At 51.4% G+C, this 17,682-nt stretch overlaps 1 protein-coding gene across 4 annotated transcripts in view; it reads right to left on the bottom strand.

Annotated features, from left to right (window-relative positions):
* PRDM16 (PR/SET domain 16) overlaps nt 1-17,682 on the bottom strand; it is a 290,989-nt gene that overhangs the window by 30,731 nt on the left and 242,576 nt on the right. For all 4 annotated transcript variants that reach the window (XM_048326313.1, XM_048326314.1, XM_048326315.1 and 1 more), the window contains 4 exons: nt 12,599-12,701; nt 7,298-7,496; nt 1,856-2,003; nt 131-284 (listed from right to left, as the gene is read on the bottom strand). In XM_048326313.1, coding sequence (XP_048182270.1) covers nt 131-284; nt 1,856-2,003; nt 7,298-7,496; nt 12,599-12,701 — 604 coding nt within the window. The remainder of the gene's footprint in view (nt 1-130; nt 285-1,855; nt 2,004-7,297; nt 7,497-12,598; nt 12,702-17,682) is intronic.

The following is a 17,682-nucleotide window of genomic DNA, read 5'->3' as shown; positions in this document are numbered from 1 at the left end:
AGAAAAAAAAATTCATCTTATGCTCTGAGCTATAAAATTACAGCGGCCAGGGATGGGAGGGCTGGGGGGCCTCTGCAGGATCCCTGCAATTACAGCCAGCGCCGGGCTGGTGATGGCCGTGACAACTTACATATGAAAGGTTTGACAGTGCTGTGGATGTGCTTGTGCTGCTTGAGGCCCGAGGAGGTGGCGAAGGTCTTGCCGCAGTCGGGGCAGGCGTGGGCCCGCGCGCCCACGTGCTGCGAGCGGATGTGCCGCTGGAGGTTGCTGGGGTCCGTAAACACCTGCGGGGGAAAAACGCCTTCAGGAGGTGGGGGAAAGCAGGAGGAGAAGAGCCTACATGGGAAAACCTGATTTTGTTCGGTTTTTGTCACTGCTGCTCGTGGCATGAGGAGCGCGGGATGGACAGGTGAGAACGGGTCATGGAAGAGCTCCGTTCGTGCCCTGCCAGGCTGTGCCACCTCCCTGAGTGTGTGGTGCTCACGGTTTGGCAGGTGTGTGCCACCTCCCTGAGCGTGTGGTGCTCATGGTTTGGCAGGTGTGTGCCACCTCCCTGAGCGTGTGGTGCTCACGGTTTGGCAGATGTGTGGCACCTCCCTGAGCGTGTGGTGCTCATGGTTTGGCAGGTGTGTGCCACCTCCCTGAGCGTGTGGTGCTCATGGTTTGGCAGGTGTGTGCCACCTCCCTGAGTGTGTGGTGCCCACGGTTTGGCAGGTGTGTGGCACCTCCCTGAGCGTGTGGTGCCCACGGTTTGGCAGGTGTGTGCCACCTCCCTGAGTGTGTGGTGCCCACGGTTTGGCAGGTGTGTGCCACCTCCCTGAGTGTGTGGTGCTCACGGTTTGGCAGGTGTGTGGCACCTCCCTGAGTGTGTGGTGCTCACGGTTTGGCAGATGTGTGGCACCTCCCTGAGTGTGTGGTGCTCACGGTTTGGCAGGTGTGTGCCACCTCCCTGAGTGTGTGGTGCTCACGGTTTGGCAGGTGTGTGGCACCTCCCTGAGCGTGTGGTGCCCATGGTTTGGCAGGTGTGTGGCACCTCCCTGAGCGTGTGGTGCTCACGGTTTGGCAGGTGTGTGGCATCTCCCTGAGTGTGTGGTGCCCACGGTTTGGCAGGTGTGTGCCACCTCCCTGAGTGTGTGGTGCTCACGGTTTGGCAGGTGTGTGGCACCTCCCTGAGCGTGTGGTGCCCATGGTTTGGCAGGTGTGTGGCACCTCCCTGAGCGTGTGGTGCTCACGGTTTGGCAGGTGTGTGGCATCTCCCTGAGAGTGTGGTGCTCTTGGTCGAACAGGTCTTTGCTCACCCACAGCCCTCACCATCACCCCAGCACCCAGCTGGGAATGGCCAAAGGAGAGTGGGTCAGGACAGGGCTGAGATCCACACCCCCAGTGGGATGCCCAGGACAGTGAGGACACCTCTTCTCCCTGGGACAGGGACAGCGGGGTCACCTCTCCCTCTGTTACCCTGCTCTGGGCCAGCATGGGCCACCCATCCCCTGCAGCCCTTCCCCAGGTCCCAGTGTCCCTTTCCAGGTGAAGCCCCATGGAAACTGCCCTATGCTCCCTCCCCAGATCCCAGCACCCACTCCTAGATGAAGCCCCCACAGACACTGTGTCCTGCACCCCCAGATCCCAGCACCCACTCCTAGATGAAGCCCCCCACGGACACTGCGTCCTGCATGCCTTCCCCTGGGTCCCAGTGCCGTCCCCCAGATGAAGCCCCCATGGACATTGTCACCTGCACCCTTTTCCCCAGCTCCCAGTGCCCTGTCCCACATAAAGCCCCCCATGGGCACTGTGTCCTGCACCCCCAGGTCCCAGCACCCCCCCAGGTGAAGCCTCCCAGGTGTCCTCACTGTACCTTAACACAGTTTTCACATTCAAACCGTTTCCCACTGTCGTGAGACATCTGGTGACGAATCAGGTTGGATTTCCAGTTGAAAGCCTTGGGACACTGGTCACACTTGTACTCCCTCTCCTCGGTGTGGATCACCATGTGCTGCTCCAGGCTGGGAAAGAGAGACAGGCTGACCTCCGGGCCACCCAAACCAGGCAGGTCTGATACCCAGAGAGGTGACAGAGATGGTGACAGAGAACCAGCTGTGGGGCCTGGGGGGTTTCCAGTTACCTGGTGCCTCAGAGCAGGAAGGGAGAAGCTCATGGACTGTGAGAAGGGCACTGACACCCAAAAACCATTTGATGTTTTTGATATTTATCTCACTGGTGGAAGATGCCCTGTTCTGCCTCAAAACGACTATGTGTTTTACGCTATTTCTTATTAATATCTGAGTCCATTCTCCAGGGGGAAAAGGTTCATTTTACCCAGACCTGACCCTGCAGGTTCCTGAGGGGAAAAATGGGCACTTTGTGACCAAAACTTCTGTGGTATCTGCCTGGGGAAAGAAAAGATATTTGCTGCTGCTGCTGCTGCTGAGACTCTCATGTGTCCATTTTCACGGGCACCAGGCCCACGGCTTCCCAGAACACAGGGACTCAGCATTGGGAAGAAACATGATAAGGTGCAAACACGTTTCACTTCTAAATGTCAGACATCTTTGATTACTTCACTCAGCAATTTCACCTTCTGCCAACTGGCAGCGCCTCCCAGACCGGGGGGATGATGGCAATCCCGAGTGGCTGCTGGCACAGGGCCACGGCAGGGGTGGCACACGGTGCTCCAGTGCCCTGTGCCATGGGAAACCTGCACATCTCAGGCCAGGAATCCTGCACATCTCAGCCCTTAAACCCTGCACATCTCAGGCCAGGAATCCTGCACATCTCAGCCCTTAAACCCTGCACATCTCAGGCCAGGAATCCTGCACATCTCAGCCCTTAAACCCTGCACATCTCAGCCCTTAAACCCTGCACATCCCAGGCCAGGAATCCTGCACATCTCAGCCCTTAAACCCTGCACATCCCAGGCCAGGAATCCTGCACATCTCAGCCCTTAAACCCTGCACATCCCAGGCCAGGAATCCTGCACATCTCAGCCCTTAAATCTTGTATCTCTGAGGCCAAGAATCCTGCACCTCTCAGCTCTTAAATCCTGCACATCTCAGGCTAGGAATCCTGTTTCTCTCAGGCCAGGAATCCTGCTCCTCTCAGGCCAAGAATCCTGCTCTTCTTAGGCTGAGAATCCTGCACATCTCAGACAGAAATCCTGCTCCTCTCAGCCCTTAAATCCTGCGTATCTGATGCCAGAAATCCTGCATCTCTCCAGCTAGGAATCCTGCATCTCTCATGCTGGGAATTCTACATCTCTCATGCCGGGAATCCTGCACCTCTCATGCTGGGAATCCTGCACCTCTCATGCCGGGAATCCTGCACCTCTCATGCTGGGAATCCTGCACCTCTCATGCCGGGAATCCTGCACATCTCAGGCCAGGAATCCTGCAGTTTTCAGGCCAGGAATCCACTTCCTTTCAGTCTGGGAATCCTGCACCTGTCAGAAAGAAATCCTTCATCTCTCATGCTGGGAATCTGCACATCTCAGCCCTTATATCCTGCATACCTAATGCCAGGAATCCTGCTCCTCTTAGCCAGGAATCCTGCATCTCAGGCTGGGAATCCTGCACATCTGAGGCCAGATATCCTGTTTCTCTCAGGCCAGAAATTCTCCACATCTCAGCCCTTAAATCCTGCATCTCTCAGGCAGAAATCCTGTTCCTTTCAGGCCAGGAATCCTGCACCTGTCAGACAGAAATCCTGCATCTCTCATGCTGGGAATCCTGCACATCTCAGGCCAGGAATCTCGTTTCTCTCAGGCCAGGAATCTTGCACCTTTCAGACCAGAAATCTGGCTCCTCTCAGGCCAGGAATCCTGCTTATCTCGGGCCAGGAATCCAGTTTCTCTAAGGCTGGGAATCCAGCACCTCTCAGGCAGAAATCCTGCTCCTCTCAGCCCTTATATCCTGCATATCTGATGCCAGGAATCCTGCTCCTCTTAGCCAGAAATCCGTCATCTCTCCAGCCAGGAATCCTGCATCTCAGGCTGGGAATCCTGAACATCTCAGGCTGGGAATCCTGAACATCTCAGGCTGGGAATCCTGCTCCTCTCAGGCCTGAAATTCTGCACATTTCAGGCCAGGAATCCTGCATCTCTCTGGTCAGGGATTCTGCACCTCTCAGCCCTTAAATCCTGCATCTCTGAGGCCAGGAATCCCAGACATCTCAGGCTGGGAATCCTACCTCTCTGAAGCTGGGAGTCTTGCATCTCTCAGCCAGAAATCCTGCACATCCCAGGCCAGAAATCCTGCTCCTCTGTGGCCAGGAATCCTGCTCCTCTGTGGCCAGGAATCCTGCACATCTCAGGCCAGCAATCCCACACCTCTCAGCCAGAAATCCTGCACACCTCGTGCCAGCCCTGAGAAACAAGGGAAGGAAATCTGCATCCTTTGCTTCCTTTGGGGTAAGTGAACAGGAGTTACAAACACTCCTCTTACTGTGAATTCCAACAAAGACCAGCTTGCATGGAATCTGCTCCTGCCTGACACCCCTACACGTGGATATCAAACCATTCCCACAGAACTTTAAAGCATGGCTGTATTTTTACAGAAACATTAAAGCTGAACTGGCAGTGAATCCTGCCAGTCTTCATTAAATGCCACAGGGAAGATACTTCAAGAGAGCCTGAGGGGTTCAGGATCCCAGGAATTGCTCAGCCTTGGCCACTCAACACCAAAACTCCTCAGCACCAGCCCTGCTCCCAGCCAGATAATTCATATTCATGGCATGCCCCTCATAAACTGCCAACCCTCTCGTTTTAAAGTGGCAATATTCATTTTGCTCAAGAAATGGTGCTCTCAAAACGACCAGATATTTTACACACACAAAGTATCACAAACCTTTCAGATGCACATCCAAAAATACTCTCCTGTTAACTGTGATTTATGAGTTTATTTTGGAGCAAATATGGACAAACTAATGTGCTGTTTAGAGGCAAGTACCTACTGGGATTAGCAAAACATTTATTTATTTAGTCAGCTGCTAAATGCTCAATTTCAGGTCCCCAGTGGCACCCTTGATTTCATCTGTATTAACTTTGAAAAATTCTAAGACCATCCAGGCACTCTGAGCAGGTTTATTTTGTGTTTTAGTGACTTTAAACTTGGCAGATTAATGGGAAAGAGACAGAAGTGGACATTTCCTTCCCACCCCACCAATCCACCAGCGTGTCAAAGGCTGAACGGGGATGCTGCTGACTCTCTTTTCCCTTGTCAAAAAAAATCAGCTTTATATTACTTATCCTAAAATATTGGGTCTAAAAGGCAAAAAACCCAAGGCCACATTGCCAGTCAAGACCCCCAGGGAGCCAGGACTACACAGAGGGTACAAATAGGATACAACACACACATTTTAAAAGGTTAATTCCTAATTAACATGAAAATTAGAGAGCGCTGGAAGCTAAAGAGGAGAGAGCTCCTGACACCAGCAGATAAAAGAACTGGAATTTTTACTAAAATCCAAACCACTGAAAACATTTGAAGGAAGTTCTCCTTGTCTTGTCAGGTAAAAAAAGGAAGAAAATTGGAGGCTCTTATTTCTGATGGAGAGCAGCCAATGCAGAGACACAAGGTGAGGGGGAAAGATGCCACTTTGGGCTAAGAGGATCCCACACAGGATCCATCCCAGCTTCCACAGCTCCCAGGCTCTTTTCCATGCAGATACAGGGAATGCTCTTTAGGCTTCACCTTCCTCTACATTTTTTAAAATCGATTTTTTTTTCCCCTGACTTCCTCACCCAGATCAAAATATCATCAATACTTTCAAAGAGCTGAAAGTATCGCTGTAATGAAGTTCAAAGTGACAAATGCAGGTTTTTAAATGTTAAACTGAACTGAAGCAGGCTTGACACGGGCTTTAACCTCGAGGTTTTTGCTCTGCTCAGGCAGAGCCTGACAGGGGATTGCCCATTCTCACAGTTTTATAACAAATCTTGTGGTGCACGGGGTTTGTTCACCCAAGAAGGCAAAAGAAATGAGTAAGTGAGAACTTCAGCCTCCGGTAAACACAGAAAACTCTGCTTTTATAGAATTTTATAAAGGCTTTTATCAAGGCTTAGGATGCAAATAAACACAATCTTAGAGTAATTAAAACAACCCCTCAACTTTTAAAGCTGGCTCCTAATATTTAACTGTTTGAGTCTCACTTTGCCAATGAATTAGAGACTCAAAGATGGCTGTGTTAAAGCTGCATTTCATTACTACCACATTCTGCTTAAAAATGCAGATTTTCAGCTAAAACCTGAGTTAAAATATTTTCCCATTTAAAGAGAAGTTTAATTCTTCTTTAGAGTAATCATATAATCATAATAATAACTGAATAATTGTGGAAAATAAAAAAATGAGCTGGAGAATATCTGATCTTTTTTTTTCCTTTTCACACGGCTGTCACAAGGACATTTGGTGGACACAAAGAAAATTAAAAATTTCATTGGAATAGGATTTTTTAATTGTTCCTGCCAGATCAAATAGGAGCTGGTGACCACATTAAGAGTTCCTAGGGCATCAACAGCTCTTTAAACCCACTGATCTCAAACATCCAAGAATTAAATTTAAAAGAACACTTCATGCACATTTTTACTGAACTCATGTTGGTGTTTTTTTCCTAAGAAGCAGAGCACAGGAGAGTAGATGGTGAAAAGGTCCCACCCAGGTCTCTCAGAAAACGACCCTTAAACTTCCCACCAACAACCCTGGGGTGCTTCTACCAACGAGCAATGAAAAGCATGAAGTGAAATAAAACACTGCCCAACAGCTACAAAGGGTCCCAAAGGGAACATTCCTAAACCTTGTAAGGAAAGGAAAGGTTTCTATGGAGAAAGGAAAGGTTGATCCCCAAAAGAACATTCCCAAAGCCTGTGGAGGGAGGAAAGGTGTCTATGGAGGAAGGAAAGGTTTCTTTGGAGAAAGGAAATGTTGATCCCAAAAAGAACATTCCTAAAGCCTGTGGAGGAAGGAGAGGTTTCTATGGAGGAAGGAAAGGTTGATCCCAAAAGAAACATTCCCAAAGCCTGTGGAGGGAGGAAAGGTTGATCCCAAAAGGAGCATTCCCAAAGCCTATGGAGGAAGGAGAGGTTTCTGTGGAGGAAGGAAAGGTTGATCCCAAAAGGAACATTCCCAAAGCCTGTGGAGGAAGGAAAGGTTGATCCCAAAAGGAACATTCCCAAAGCCTGTGGAGGAAGGAAACATTTCTATGGAGAAAGGAAAGGTTGATCCCTACAGTCTTCCCCAGCCGCCCATCATCCCCCTTTGGCCGGGACAGAGAGGGGAGGCCAGAGGAGGGTCCGGCTGTCTGTGGGTACCTGTATTTATTGGGGAACATCCTCTCGCAGTCCTTGCACTCGTGGACCTGTCCATCTCCAAGGCCTTCCTGCTTGATCTCGTCACTGAGGCTGTCGTACAGGGCCCCCACGGCGCTGCAGCCGTACTTCTTGTGGCGCCGCAGGTCCAGCTTGGACTGGAACAGCTCATCGCAGTCCTCGCAGCGGAACGAGGGCTCCTCTGCAACACACACAGCAGCCCATGGTCAGCCCTGCCCCAGGAAACCCAACCAGCCTGGGTTGTTGTGCCCAGAGAGGAGGCAAAGCTCCCCGAGTCCAGCAAACAAACAAAGAGTGAATTTGCAAGTGAGAGGGGAGAGAACCCAAGGGAGGCTGTGCCAGCAGCTGCTTTCACTTTGAGCATTAAGAGAAAAAAAAACAGATCACACAACCAGAGGAGATCTTGTTTGCTTTGTGTCTTGGCCTCTGCTGGGATGGAGAGACCCACAGGGAGTGGGAGATGCGCAAAATTCTGGGCTCATTGCGGAGTGCTGCGCTCGTCTGCAAGGAGGGGTTTTGAAATTATGAACGAGTGTTTCCTCAAAAGGGGCTGCCAGGGAAAAAGGAACAAGCCAGACTCGAATAAACACAGATAGTGGGAAAAGCAAACTGCCCCAGCACAAACCTGGAGAAGCTTCTTTCCAAGAAATTGCTGTCTAATGTTCGCCTCTTAATTTTCCACTGCAGGAGCTCAGGGCTCCATCAGCCCAAGGAGTCCCAGCCCAGAGCACCATGGAGGGAAGAGCAGCGAGCCAAAGGCTTTGTTGCTGTGCTCTTTGCTTTTTTTTCCTTTTTTTTTTTAAAAAAAAAAAAGTTCTAATGCACATAATAAATTACTGCAGTCAAGGTCAAACAAATTAAAAAGAGGGCAGCTATTATTAAGTTTACAAGGCAGCATCCTGACCATGGTGCCAAGCCAAACAATCAGCTCCAAGCTGTAAATTTTCCAGGAGAACAAGCTCTGCGAGGGAGTCGGGATAGCTCTGGGTTTCTCCACCCTGCAACAGAAGCTTTCCAGCCCCCACTGAGTCACCGGAGCCGCGTTTCCCTGTCCTCCCCTACCCTCTTCCTCCACGCTCTGCTTCGTGTTCAGTGTGCTTCTCTTTTTCTGATGACTTTACTCCCAGAAGGAACAGCCTGTGGTGAGTGCCTCAGCTCCGAGGGGGGAGTGGGAATATTCTGAGAGCTGCGCCCAAAGGCGGTGCTGTGATGGAGCTGATCCATCCCCGCTCTGGGGAGAGGAGATGTTGGGGTGGGATGTGGCCATGCTCATCTTCTCCAGGCAAAATCTGCAACCCCTGAGCAAACCTTTGCTTTGAAGTCCCCCCTTGCACTTGTTTACGCCAAATTTTGCAACCACTTAAGCTGAGCTTTAAGGCCTGGAACGGTGTTTTATATAAATCAGGGTTAATTTTGTTCTGAATGTGGCAGGAGTGGAAGCACGGGCGGTGTCACACCCAGACGCCACCGTGCTCCCACCTGGGCACTCACCTCCTATCTCCCTTCCTCTGCTTAAACCTGAGGTTAAAACTGAGCAAGGCAAGGTCCCAGAGGCTGCAGCAGCAGCGATGTGGGCAGAGGAAACCCTCTGCACGCTCTGCACACCTACACGGAAAGTATTGACATGGGAAAAATCAGACCCAGCTGAAAAAGAAAGTATCACCAAAGCTCAGCCAGCACAGCCTTGCTGGGCATCCCAGCAGCCTGCCCAGGGCTCCCAGAGCCACCCACACCGGGCACAGATAATCCCCCAGCACCCACAGGGCTGCAGGAGCATCTCCTGAGCTGCACAAGAGAGGGCTGCAAAAAGAAATAAAATCCAGCAGGTCAGCAAAGGGATTTTGATTAAAAAAGGAGAGCCAAGGGAAGAAAATACCCAACTGTTCTCATTTCAGCTCGTTTTGGGAGTTCATGCATTCTGAAATTGCTGCCAGCAGCCTCAGCATGAGGGGGTCGGGCCCTGCTCTGCTCCTCACAGAAATTCTCTTTATTGGCATTTTGTAGACCAGGACCAGTGTGTATCTCATGTGTTTTATGTCCCTGGGGAGGGAAACCTGGAAATCAGGACACCAGTAAGAGTGGAATGGAGAGACTGTGCATCACCTACCATTAAAATAACCCAAACTACTTTTGAGGAGAGGGAGGAAAGAGGAAAGAGGAAAGAGGAAAGAGGAAAGGAAGAAAAAGTGTAGCATCAAACTCTGGAGATGTGGAACTGCTCTGGTGAGGTGTTCCTCTACCTCAGAGCCAACGTTTCCCCTCTTTGCTCTCCTGTCAATGCAGCAGTGGCTTAACCGGGAAGGAATTTTTGGAGGAGCAACTGAAATCCTCCAGGCATGGAAGCCCCAGGTCCCTTCACCTCTTAACAGGCTCCTACCAAATTCCCAGCATCCCTCAAGCTCCACCTGGCAAATCCCCAGCCGTGGAAACACTTGGAATGAAGGAAACAGGGTTTTTTTTCCCCCTTTCTTTTGACTTCAGAGAAAACTCAACAAAATTCCTTCCACAACGCCAGGTGGAATTCTTCCTGCTCCAGTTTGAGATTTACATGATTAATTGCAGCTTATTTCACCCAAACTCTCCTCTAGGAAGCAGAAATCCTCTCTGGGTTTGGAAAAGCAGCTGTGGAGAATAATTTCCTCCATACTAAAGCTGGGTATCTTCCTCCCCTCCCACAGCACAGCCCTGCCTGCTCTTACCAATGACAACGAGACGTTTCTGTCCTTGCTGTGATCTTACAGAGCAGGGAAAGAGGTGAAATATGTTAATAGTCTCAAGAATATTTTGGAGAAGACATTTTGCTTCTCGTTCTCCTTGTCCTTTGCCAGGCCTCACCCAAATCACGCACGATACAAGAGGACATCAAACACAGCAGCTTTTCCACAGGTGGAAGAGATGGAGGATAGGAAAAGCAATTCCTGTGCTTGAGAGTATCTGAGTTAGGAAAAAGAAATTTGTATTGAATGGAGACTTAGAGAGCTGACAAAAATGTGATTAAAAGCCTTGTAGCCATGTGGTATTCATGTTGCCACTGGCTGTAAATCCTGTTTTGGTGCTCAGGCAGGCTAAAGAGAGGAAAAACTGTTCAGGTGGAGAGCAGGTGTGGCTGCCCCATCCCTGGCAGTGTCCAAGGCCAGGTTGGACGGGGCTTGGAGCAGCCTGGGATGGTAGGAGGTGTCCCTGCCCATGGCAGGGGGTGGAATGAGACGATCCTTCCCTTCCAGCCCAAACCATTCCAGGATAACAAATCCATATCCAACCCCCGTTCTTCCGGCATTCCCAGTTCTGAGCTCCAGCAGATCCCAGACCAGACTCCTCCATAAATACCCTGCAGGGAAGGACCCGACCCGCAGGCTTAGGGCAGCCTCCTGCAAAACCGAAACCTCAACCACCACGGAGGCTCAGGGCTGAACTGAGACCCGGCATCGATTTTGTGCCTAAATCAGACACCCACGCTGCAGACTCCAGGTTCGTTCAAGTGTTCCTTTTTTCCCCCCTGTAAGTACCAAAAATAAAAAGGTCGCCCTTCAAAACAAGTTCTCGTTGAAGTTTTCTCCTCTCTTTAAGCATCACGAACGCAAACACTGCCCTTCACCAAGGTAACTGCCGCAGAGTGTGACAGGGAGAAGGGGCTGCAAAGAAAAGAACAGCCCCAGTTACACCGAAATTGCTGCCTGTTCTCTGTGTCTGTTTGTCAGATCTGTGGTTAAATGTGCCTATCTGAAGTTCCATCAGCAACACTCAGGACAAAGCAGGAATGTAACAGAAAAATAAATCAGTGCCTAATAGCTTTCAGAGAAACCAAGGGGAACGCAATTATGTGGCATCTACATGCTAATCTACCAGACTCGAATCTCAAAGGAGTTCAAGTGCCCTACTCAAAATTCCTGCAGTGATAAGGGGTCTGCTGTGTTTGGCTGGGGTTGGGAGGAAAGATTTTTATGATAATTATCTTTGTGTGGAACAATTTTGCATTTTCTCTCCCGTTAATTCCGAAGTGAGCTGGGGGTGCGAGGCAGCAGGGAGATAGCCCCGCTGAAAGTAAAAAGTATTAAGGAGTCAAATATTTAATGTTGGCCTGGCATAATTTGACAGCAATTATGCAGCAAAAGCACTAGACGTTACCAGGAAGATCCAGATAAATGTTCCATAATGACAGAGATGGAAAACAAGGAGCACTTTTTGCTTGTTCACATAAAAGCCTGTTAGAAACTGAAACGCAGAACAGCGGTGAGTTTTCATTCAGATTTCTCCTTGACATCAAAAAAAAAAAAGGTACAGAAATTATTCATCTCTGAGTGTTGGTCTTGAGGAAATAATTAACTTTTTTTGGGGAGGGAGAGCAGTGAAAAAATAATCCCAAACTTGATATGAGTGAGGGAGTAAATACCACACTGCACCCCCAGCTCGTCAGCAAATGAGATTCCAGCAGCAAAAATCCTCAACTATTTCCAGAAATATTTGAAACTAATTGTTCATATCCTTTTAAAGGATTTCACTGCAAATTCGAATCAGAAATTATATTCATGTACAGGTAAAAGAAATGTATTGTGGGATGCCCAGAGAGAACTCCAAATTCATAAATTAATTTTGTGGAGTGTTATTTCCAACTAATAGTTTAAAAACACCTGGTAAATGAGGTTGTATTTGTAGAAATAAATCACTGAATAATGATGTTGGGCACATCCTTCCTTGTTTTCCTCAGAGATCAGTTTCCTGCTCAGTGTCTGTAGTGTCAGAGAATAGGATGAATATGGGAAAAAGCATCCTAAAGGAGGAAAATCAGTGCTGGGAGCACTCTCAGATTTCCAGAACACCCCGTGTGTGTGTCCTGCTACCTGCTCACAGCTGTGGCAGTGATGAGGATGTCTTTATTCCAGCAATAATAATTTTAGTGAGGACTCTTCTACTCCCTGTCTGCATCCCCCTTTTCCAGATTCCCTAAATCTCTGCAGAGCGGTGTTTTCCCAGCCTTGGGATGCTTTGGCCATTTTTATTACACCCAAAGGCACCTGGCAATCCTGGGGGTGGAAAAGGCTCCTCTGATCATATCCAAACCCACAAAGAGAAGGAAATGAATCTGCTTGAGGCTGATAAAAACTCACTATAACGGACTGAGACAGCCGCTGCCACCAGGGGAAGAGTGGAAATGAGCACAAAATCCAGACAGCGACAGAAGGGGAGGTCCTGGCCCAGGTTTTGCCCCAGTTCTGCCCTGCCTGAGGGGCTCAGCACTGTCAGGGGCACTGCAGAGAGGAGCAGAAGCTCCTGTGGAGGCCTTACCTTCCATGCTGGGTGCCATGTTCCCGAGGGAATAACCTCCTTCCTTCAGGCACACCAGGAGCTCTTCTCCCGGCTCGATCTCTTTAATAACTTTATAATAGACCTGGGAATGAGGAACAGAAATGGAGAGGCACGTTAAATATGCAGAGGCTTGAGTTCTGTATTGTAACCAATAACTCAGATTTCTCCCGGCTAATAGGGGAGGCTGTCCCTTGATTTAGGATAATTGCTGCTCGGAGCTTGTTCTCCTGCTTTTATTTGACTCTTTGGGTGTCAGAGTTTCACAGGGCTTGGACAATAAAAAAAAATTATTTTGGGCAACAGCCTCTCTCCCTAAAATTACACAAAACCTCCCCGTTGTTTGCCCTTCCTCCTAAAAGCTCAGGGTGTTTGTCACAGGGAAGGGAGGATTAAATTGATGGAATTGCCACGTTTAAGGCTCTGCTCTTGGAGCCAAAATTGGCCTCATGATTAGAGCCGAATTATCACATCTCCACGGAGTTATTTTGCTGATTATTCTCCCCATCAGCCTTGACCTGACCCCTAACCACAGACCTGAACCTCTCCAGGTGAGCAGTTTATCCACATTCTGAGCTCCTGTCTGAGCACAGACCCTGGACCATCCAAAATGTCCCCAGCACAGCTCTGTTCACCTCCTGGACCTTTGTCACTGCACCAGGAGAAAGCCCCAAAACAGAAACAGGATTCAGACAAGGAGAGCCCACGCACCTCATCATCACTGTTCTACCCCCCAACCTCACAGAAACCAGGGCAGCAGGGCCAGTGACACCAGGGTCACACCTGAGTGGGCCCCAGTGGCCTCATTCCCTCCCCTGGACCTGCTCCAGGGCTCCGTGTCTCTTGTGCTGAGGAGATTCAGTGTCTTCCATATGTTTTCCTACTTTTTGGAGTACACTGGACCCTGTCCTAACACAACACCCTGAGAATCCACCTGATAACAGTTATTACAGTTATTAACTTCCAGGTTTTAGCACTGCATTTAATAGCAATCCAAAAAATTCTTTTTCAGGGTAAAAACCATATTTCACCCAGAACAATCCCTGAAATTCACTGCCACTCCATCTCTGCCAGCCTGTGTTTATGGGGCAGAAAGACACGCAGCTCCTAAATTCCTGCCTGGCTTGCATTAATTGTGTCACCACGATGCATTTTTCCTCCCTCCCTGGCACGGAGCACGAGGCCTTGGCAGATGCGTGCCCCAGGCCCGGAGGGAGCAGCAGCTGCCCGGGATGCTCCCAAATTTGTCCTCCCTGTCCCGGAGTTGCCACTCCGAAGTCCGCTCGGAGCTGCAGCTGCGGGGAGATGTGATCACAGGGAGAGGGATGAGATTCCAGGGACAGGCGGCTGCAGGGACAGGGGACATCCCTCCCAGAGCTGTAGGGACACGGGACATCCTCCCAGAGCTTCAGGGACAGGGGACAACGCCCCCAGAGCTGCAGGGACGGGACAACGCCCCCAGAGCTGCAGGGACGGGACATCCTCCCCCAGAAGCTGCAGGGACACGGGACATCCTCCCAGAGCTGCACGGACAGGGGACATCCCTCCCAGAGCTGTAGGGACACGGGACATCCTCCCAGAGCTGCACGGACAGGGGACATCCCTCCCAGAGCTGTAGGGACACGGGACATCCTCCCAGAGCTGCACGGACAGGGGACATCCCTCCCAGAGCTGCACGGACAGGGGACATCCCTCCCAGAGCTGTAGGGACACGGGACATCCTCCCAGAGCTGCACGGACAGGGGACATCCCTCCCAGAGCTGCAGGGACACGGGACATCCTCCCAGAGCTGCAGGGACAGGGGACATCCCTCCCAGAGCTGCAGGGACACGGGACATCCTCCCAGAGCTGCACGGACAGGGGACATCCCTCCCAGAGCTGCAGGGACACGGGACATCCTCCCAGAGCTGCAGGGACAGGGGACATCCCTCCCAGAGCTGCAGGGACACGGGACATCCTCCCAGAGCTGTAGGGACACGGGACATCGCCCCCAGAGCCACCACGCGGTGCGGCGGGGACCGTGGAGCGCGGTTACCGCTCAGAACCTTCCCTCCACACCGAGCTCGGGAAGATCCCGACGAATCGCCCCGCGTTACACCGAGCACCAAGACGGGCCGAGATCCGCCCCGGTCACCGCACTGGTCAGGCAGGAGCACCCGCAGGTCCACGAGCGGAGCCGTTCCCCATCCCGCGGGATAATTAACGCGCTCCGCCGCCCCCGCCGCTGCCCGGCGCCTCCCGATCCCGCTCCGGCGGGGACGGGCGAGGGCTCTCCCGCAGCCGTACCGGGGCTCCCACCTCTCCCCGGGACACACCGAGCAAAAGTTGTCCCTCCCGCAGCTGCCGGGACTGGGATGGGGATGGGGACCGGGATGGGGACCGGGATGGGGATCGGGGCCGGGAGCGCGGCCCCCGCCCGCCCCAGCAGGTGGCAGACGCCGCCCGCCACCGGCCCCGCCAAGGCCGCAGGGACCCCGCCGGTCCCTCGGTGCCGGTCCCGGGCGATGCGAACGGGACGGGCCGGGCCCGTCGGGACGAACCGGGCCGGGCTGGGTTCCCCTGACCTGCTCGCTCCTGTCCCGCGGCCGCTGCGCTCCTCCGGTGCCGGCGGCCCGGCCGGTGGCGGGGAGGGCAGGGAAGGGAAGAGGAGGGAACGGGAGGGGAGGGAAGGGAAGGAGGGCAGCCGGGCCGTGTCTCTGCAGCAGCTCCAAGGCCGGGGCAGACGGAGTCACAGCCGCCCCCATGAACGGGGTGTCGCGGTCCCCGCGTGCTGTGACACGGCCCGTACCGGGGTACAGCCCTTACCGGGAGCTCCGGTACAGCCCTAACCGAGTGCTGTGACACACAGCTCTCACCAGGGTACAGCCCTCACGGAGCAGCCGGTACAGCCCTTACCGGGAGCTCCGGTACATCCCTTCCTCAGCACCCGGCTCAGCCCTTTTCGGGAGCTCCGGTGCGTCCCGGTCCTCACGGGCTGTTTGCTGTCCCCGGCTGCCTCCCTCCGTCCCTCCCTCCCCGCCCCAGCACAGCCGCCACCTCCTCACAGCCTCCCTGAGAACTCACCCAAAAGTCGGTGCCTGAGCACCGGCACCCGGCACTGCCCGGGCATCTCTCACTGAGAGTTTCAAAGCAGGGACGGTCGCAAACACAAAGGCTTGGGATGGGAAATGAAATCCGATTGCTGGCCATTGGCAAAATACCCCAAACTGCCCAGAAACCCGTCCCTGCTCCTGCCGGAATCCTTGGTGTGATTCCACCCCCGTTTTCCACTGCAAACGGTTCTCCCAGTGCAGACACACCTGTCCTCATCCTGCACCCAGCTGAGAGTCCACAAAAGGGACCTGGTGCCGTGGGCAGGATCTGGGCATCTCCCTGGACTTGCACAGCTCCAAACCCCTCAGCTGGAAGCCCTGAGCAGCACGAGGCTGACACGGGACACCTGTGCACAGGTGAGAACAGTTCTGAGAGACCCCTGCTCCGCCCAGCCTGGGGAGGTCATTCCTGGGGGGTTCCACTGCAAAATAAAAAGCCGTCTAAAATGCTCCTTTCTCTCGTTATCTTTCTCATTTGCACTTCAGTGCTCCTCCCTGCTTGTTCTACAAAAAAAGCTTTTCCCAGGACCAAACCGCACTGAAGTTAATGGGAAAAGTGCCTGAAAAAAACCCCTAAAGGAAGCCCAGGAGTGAGCCCAGAGCTCGGGGCTGACTTGGAAAAACAGAGCTTGGGATGGGCCAAGCGAAAATAAAATAAAATAAATAGAATTGCTATTAACAGACATTTCTCTTGCAGCTGGCAACCCAAACCTGTCTAAAACATCAGCCATGGTCTAAAAGGTCCATCAAGTTCAGAGTCACAAATTTTACAGGGGAAAAATCCCTCAGAATTCCCCTGCCAAGGGCTGACCCTGCCCCAGTCTCACCCTTTAACTCCTTTTCCTCTCCTGGTTGTTCTCAGAACAAAGCAGCTCCTTGTATTTAAAAACATCCCTCCAGAAATATAGGACAGGCTCCTTTAATGATCAGGGAAAAATTGCTGGAGTCACATTAGTTTCATCAAACATTTCATTATAATAATTAACTTCACCTCTCAGCCGTGCTACTGATGGTCTGGGCTCATCAAAGCCTTTTTTTTTTTATTTGCCGTGCACTGAAAAAGCTCAGATTTACAAATGCAACAAAAGATTTACATTCACAAATCAATTCTGTTTGTTTACAGAGAAGTTGCACACTTGATCAGTTCGTGTTTGCCACCACAGCATGGGCAGCTCTCCAAATTACCAGCTTTGTTTTCCACTAAATAGTTAACAGTAGGGTTTGGTAGTACTGAGAACACTCCTTGTCTTGATTTTTATCAGAATTATTCTGGGCATGGGGTGTTGAAGAAAGAAAAAATTAAAGGAAAGTTAAAAAAACCCCAAAAAACAAACAAAAAACCCAAACCAACAACAGAAACAAACAAACAAACAAAAAAAGGAAAGTAGAAATCATCCAGAGGAATCCTTTTCCAGCCTGGGTTGATGCAGGGAGCTACTGTTGATGTGAACTTGTGGCAGCAGAAATCTGCCTCTGGCTGTCTCCGTTTGCTGCTAAAACAGAACAATTTGGTGCAATCACCGAAATATCGGCCCTGCAGAACCACAGCAACCACGCTCTGGGGCTGCTCTCACTCAGAGCCCAGAACCACCTCCTCTTTCCACTGAGGAAAAGAGTTCTGGAGCAGACAGAGCCTGGGGATGAGGTTTAACCATTCCCAGAGTCACGGCCAGGGATGGAGATGGAACACAGTGAGTGGGAAAAGTCCACCCCAGAATTACCTCATTAATTAGGGCCCTTCCTAAGAACCAGCCCCATTTCCCTGCTCCAGGGATTTATCTGAGCTCCCACACGTTTGTACTTCAGGGGGAAAAGAGCATTAAAGGGGGAGAAAGCAGCTACTGTGTTCACCTAAAGATCAAAAACCCACCCTCAAACACATCAGCTGCAGCAGACGAGCTCAAAAACCCAAAACCAGCCCGAAAAAAAGGTTCTTTGTGTCCTTATCTCACCAATAATTCACTCCAGGGGCAG

The sequence above is a fragment of the Corvus hawaiiensis genome, chromosome 22 (genome assembly GCF_020740725.1).
Source record: "Corvus hawaiiensis isolate bCorHaw1 chromosome 22, bCorHaw1.pri.cur, whole genome shotgun sequence".
Classification (NCBI taxonomy): domain Eukaryota; kingdom Metazoa; phylum Chordata; class Aves; order Passeriformes; family Corvidae; genus Corvus; species Corvus hawaiiensis.
This window is presented reverse-complemented; position numbering and strand designations above follow the sequence as displayed.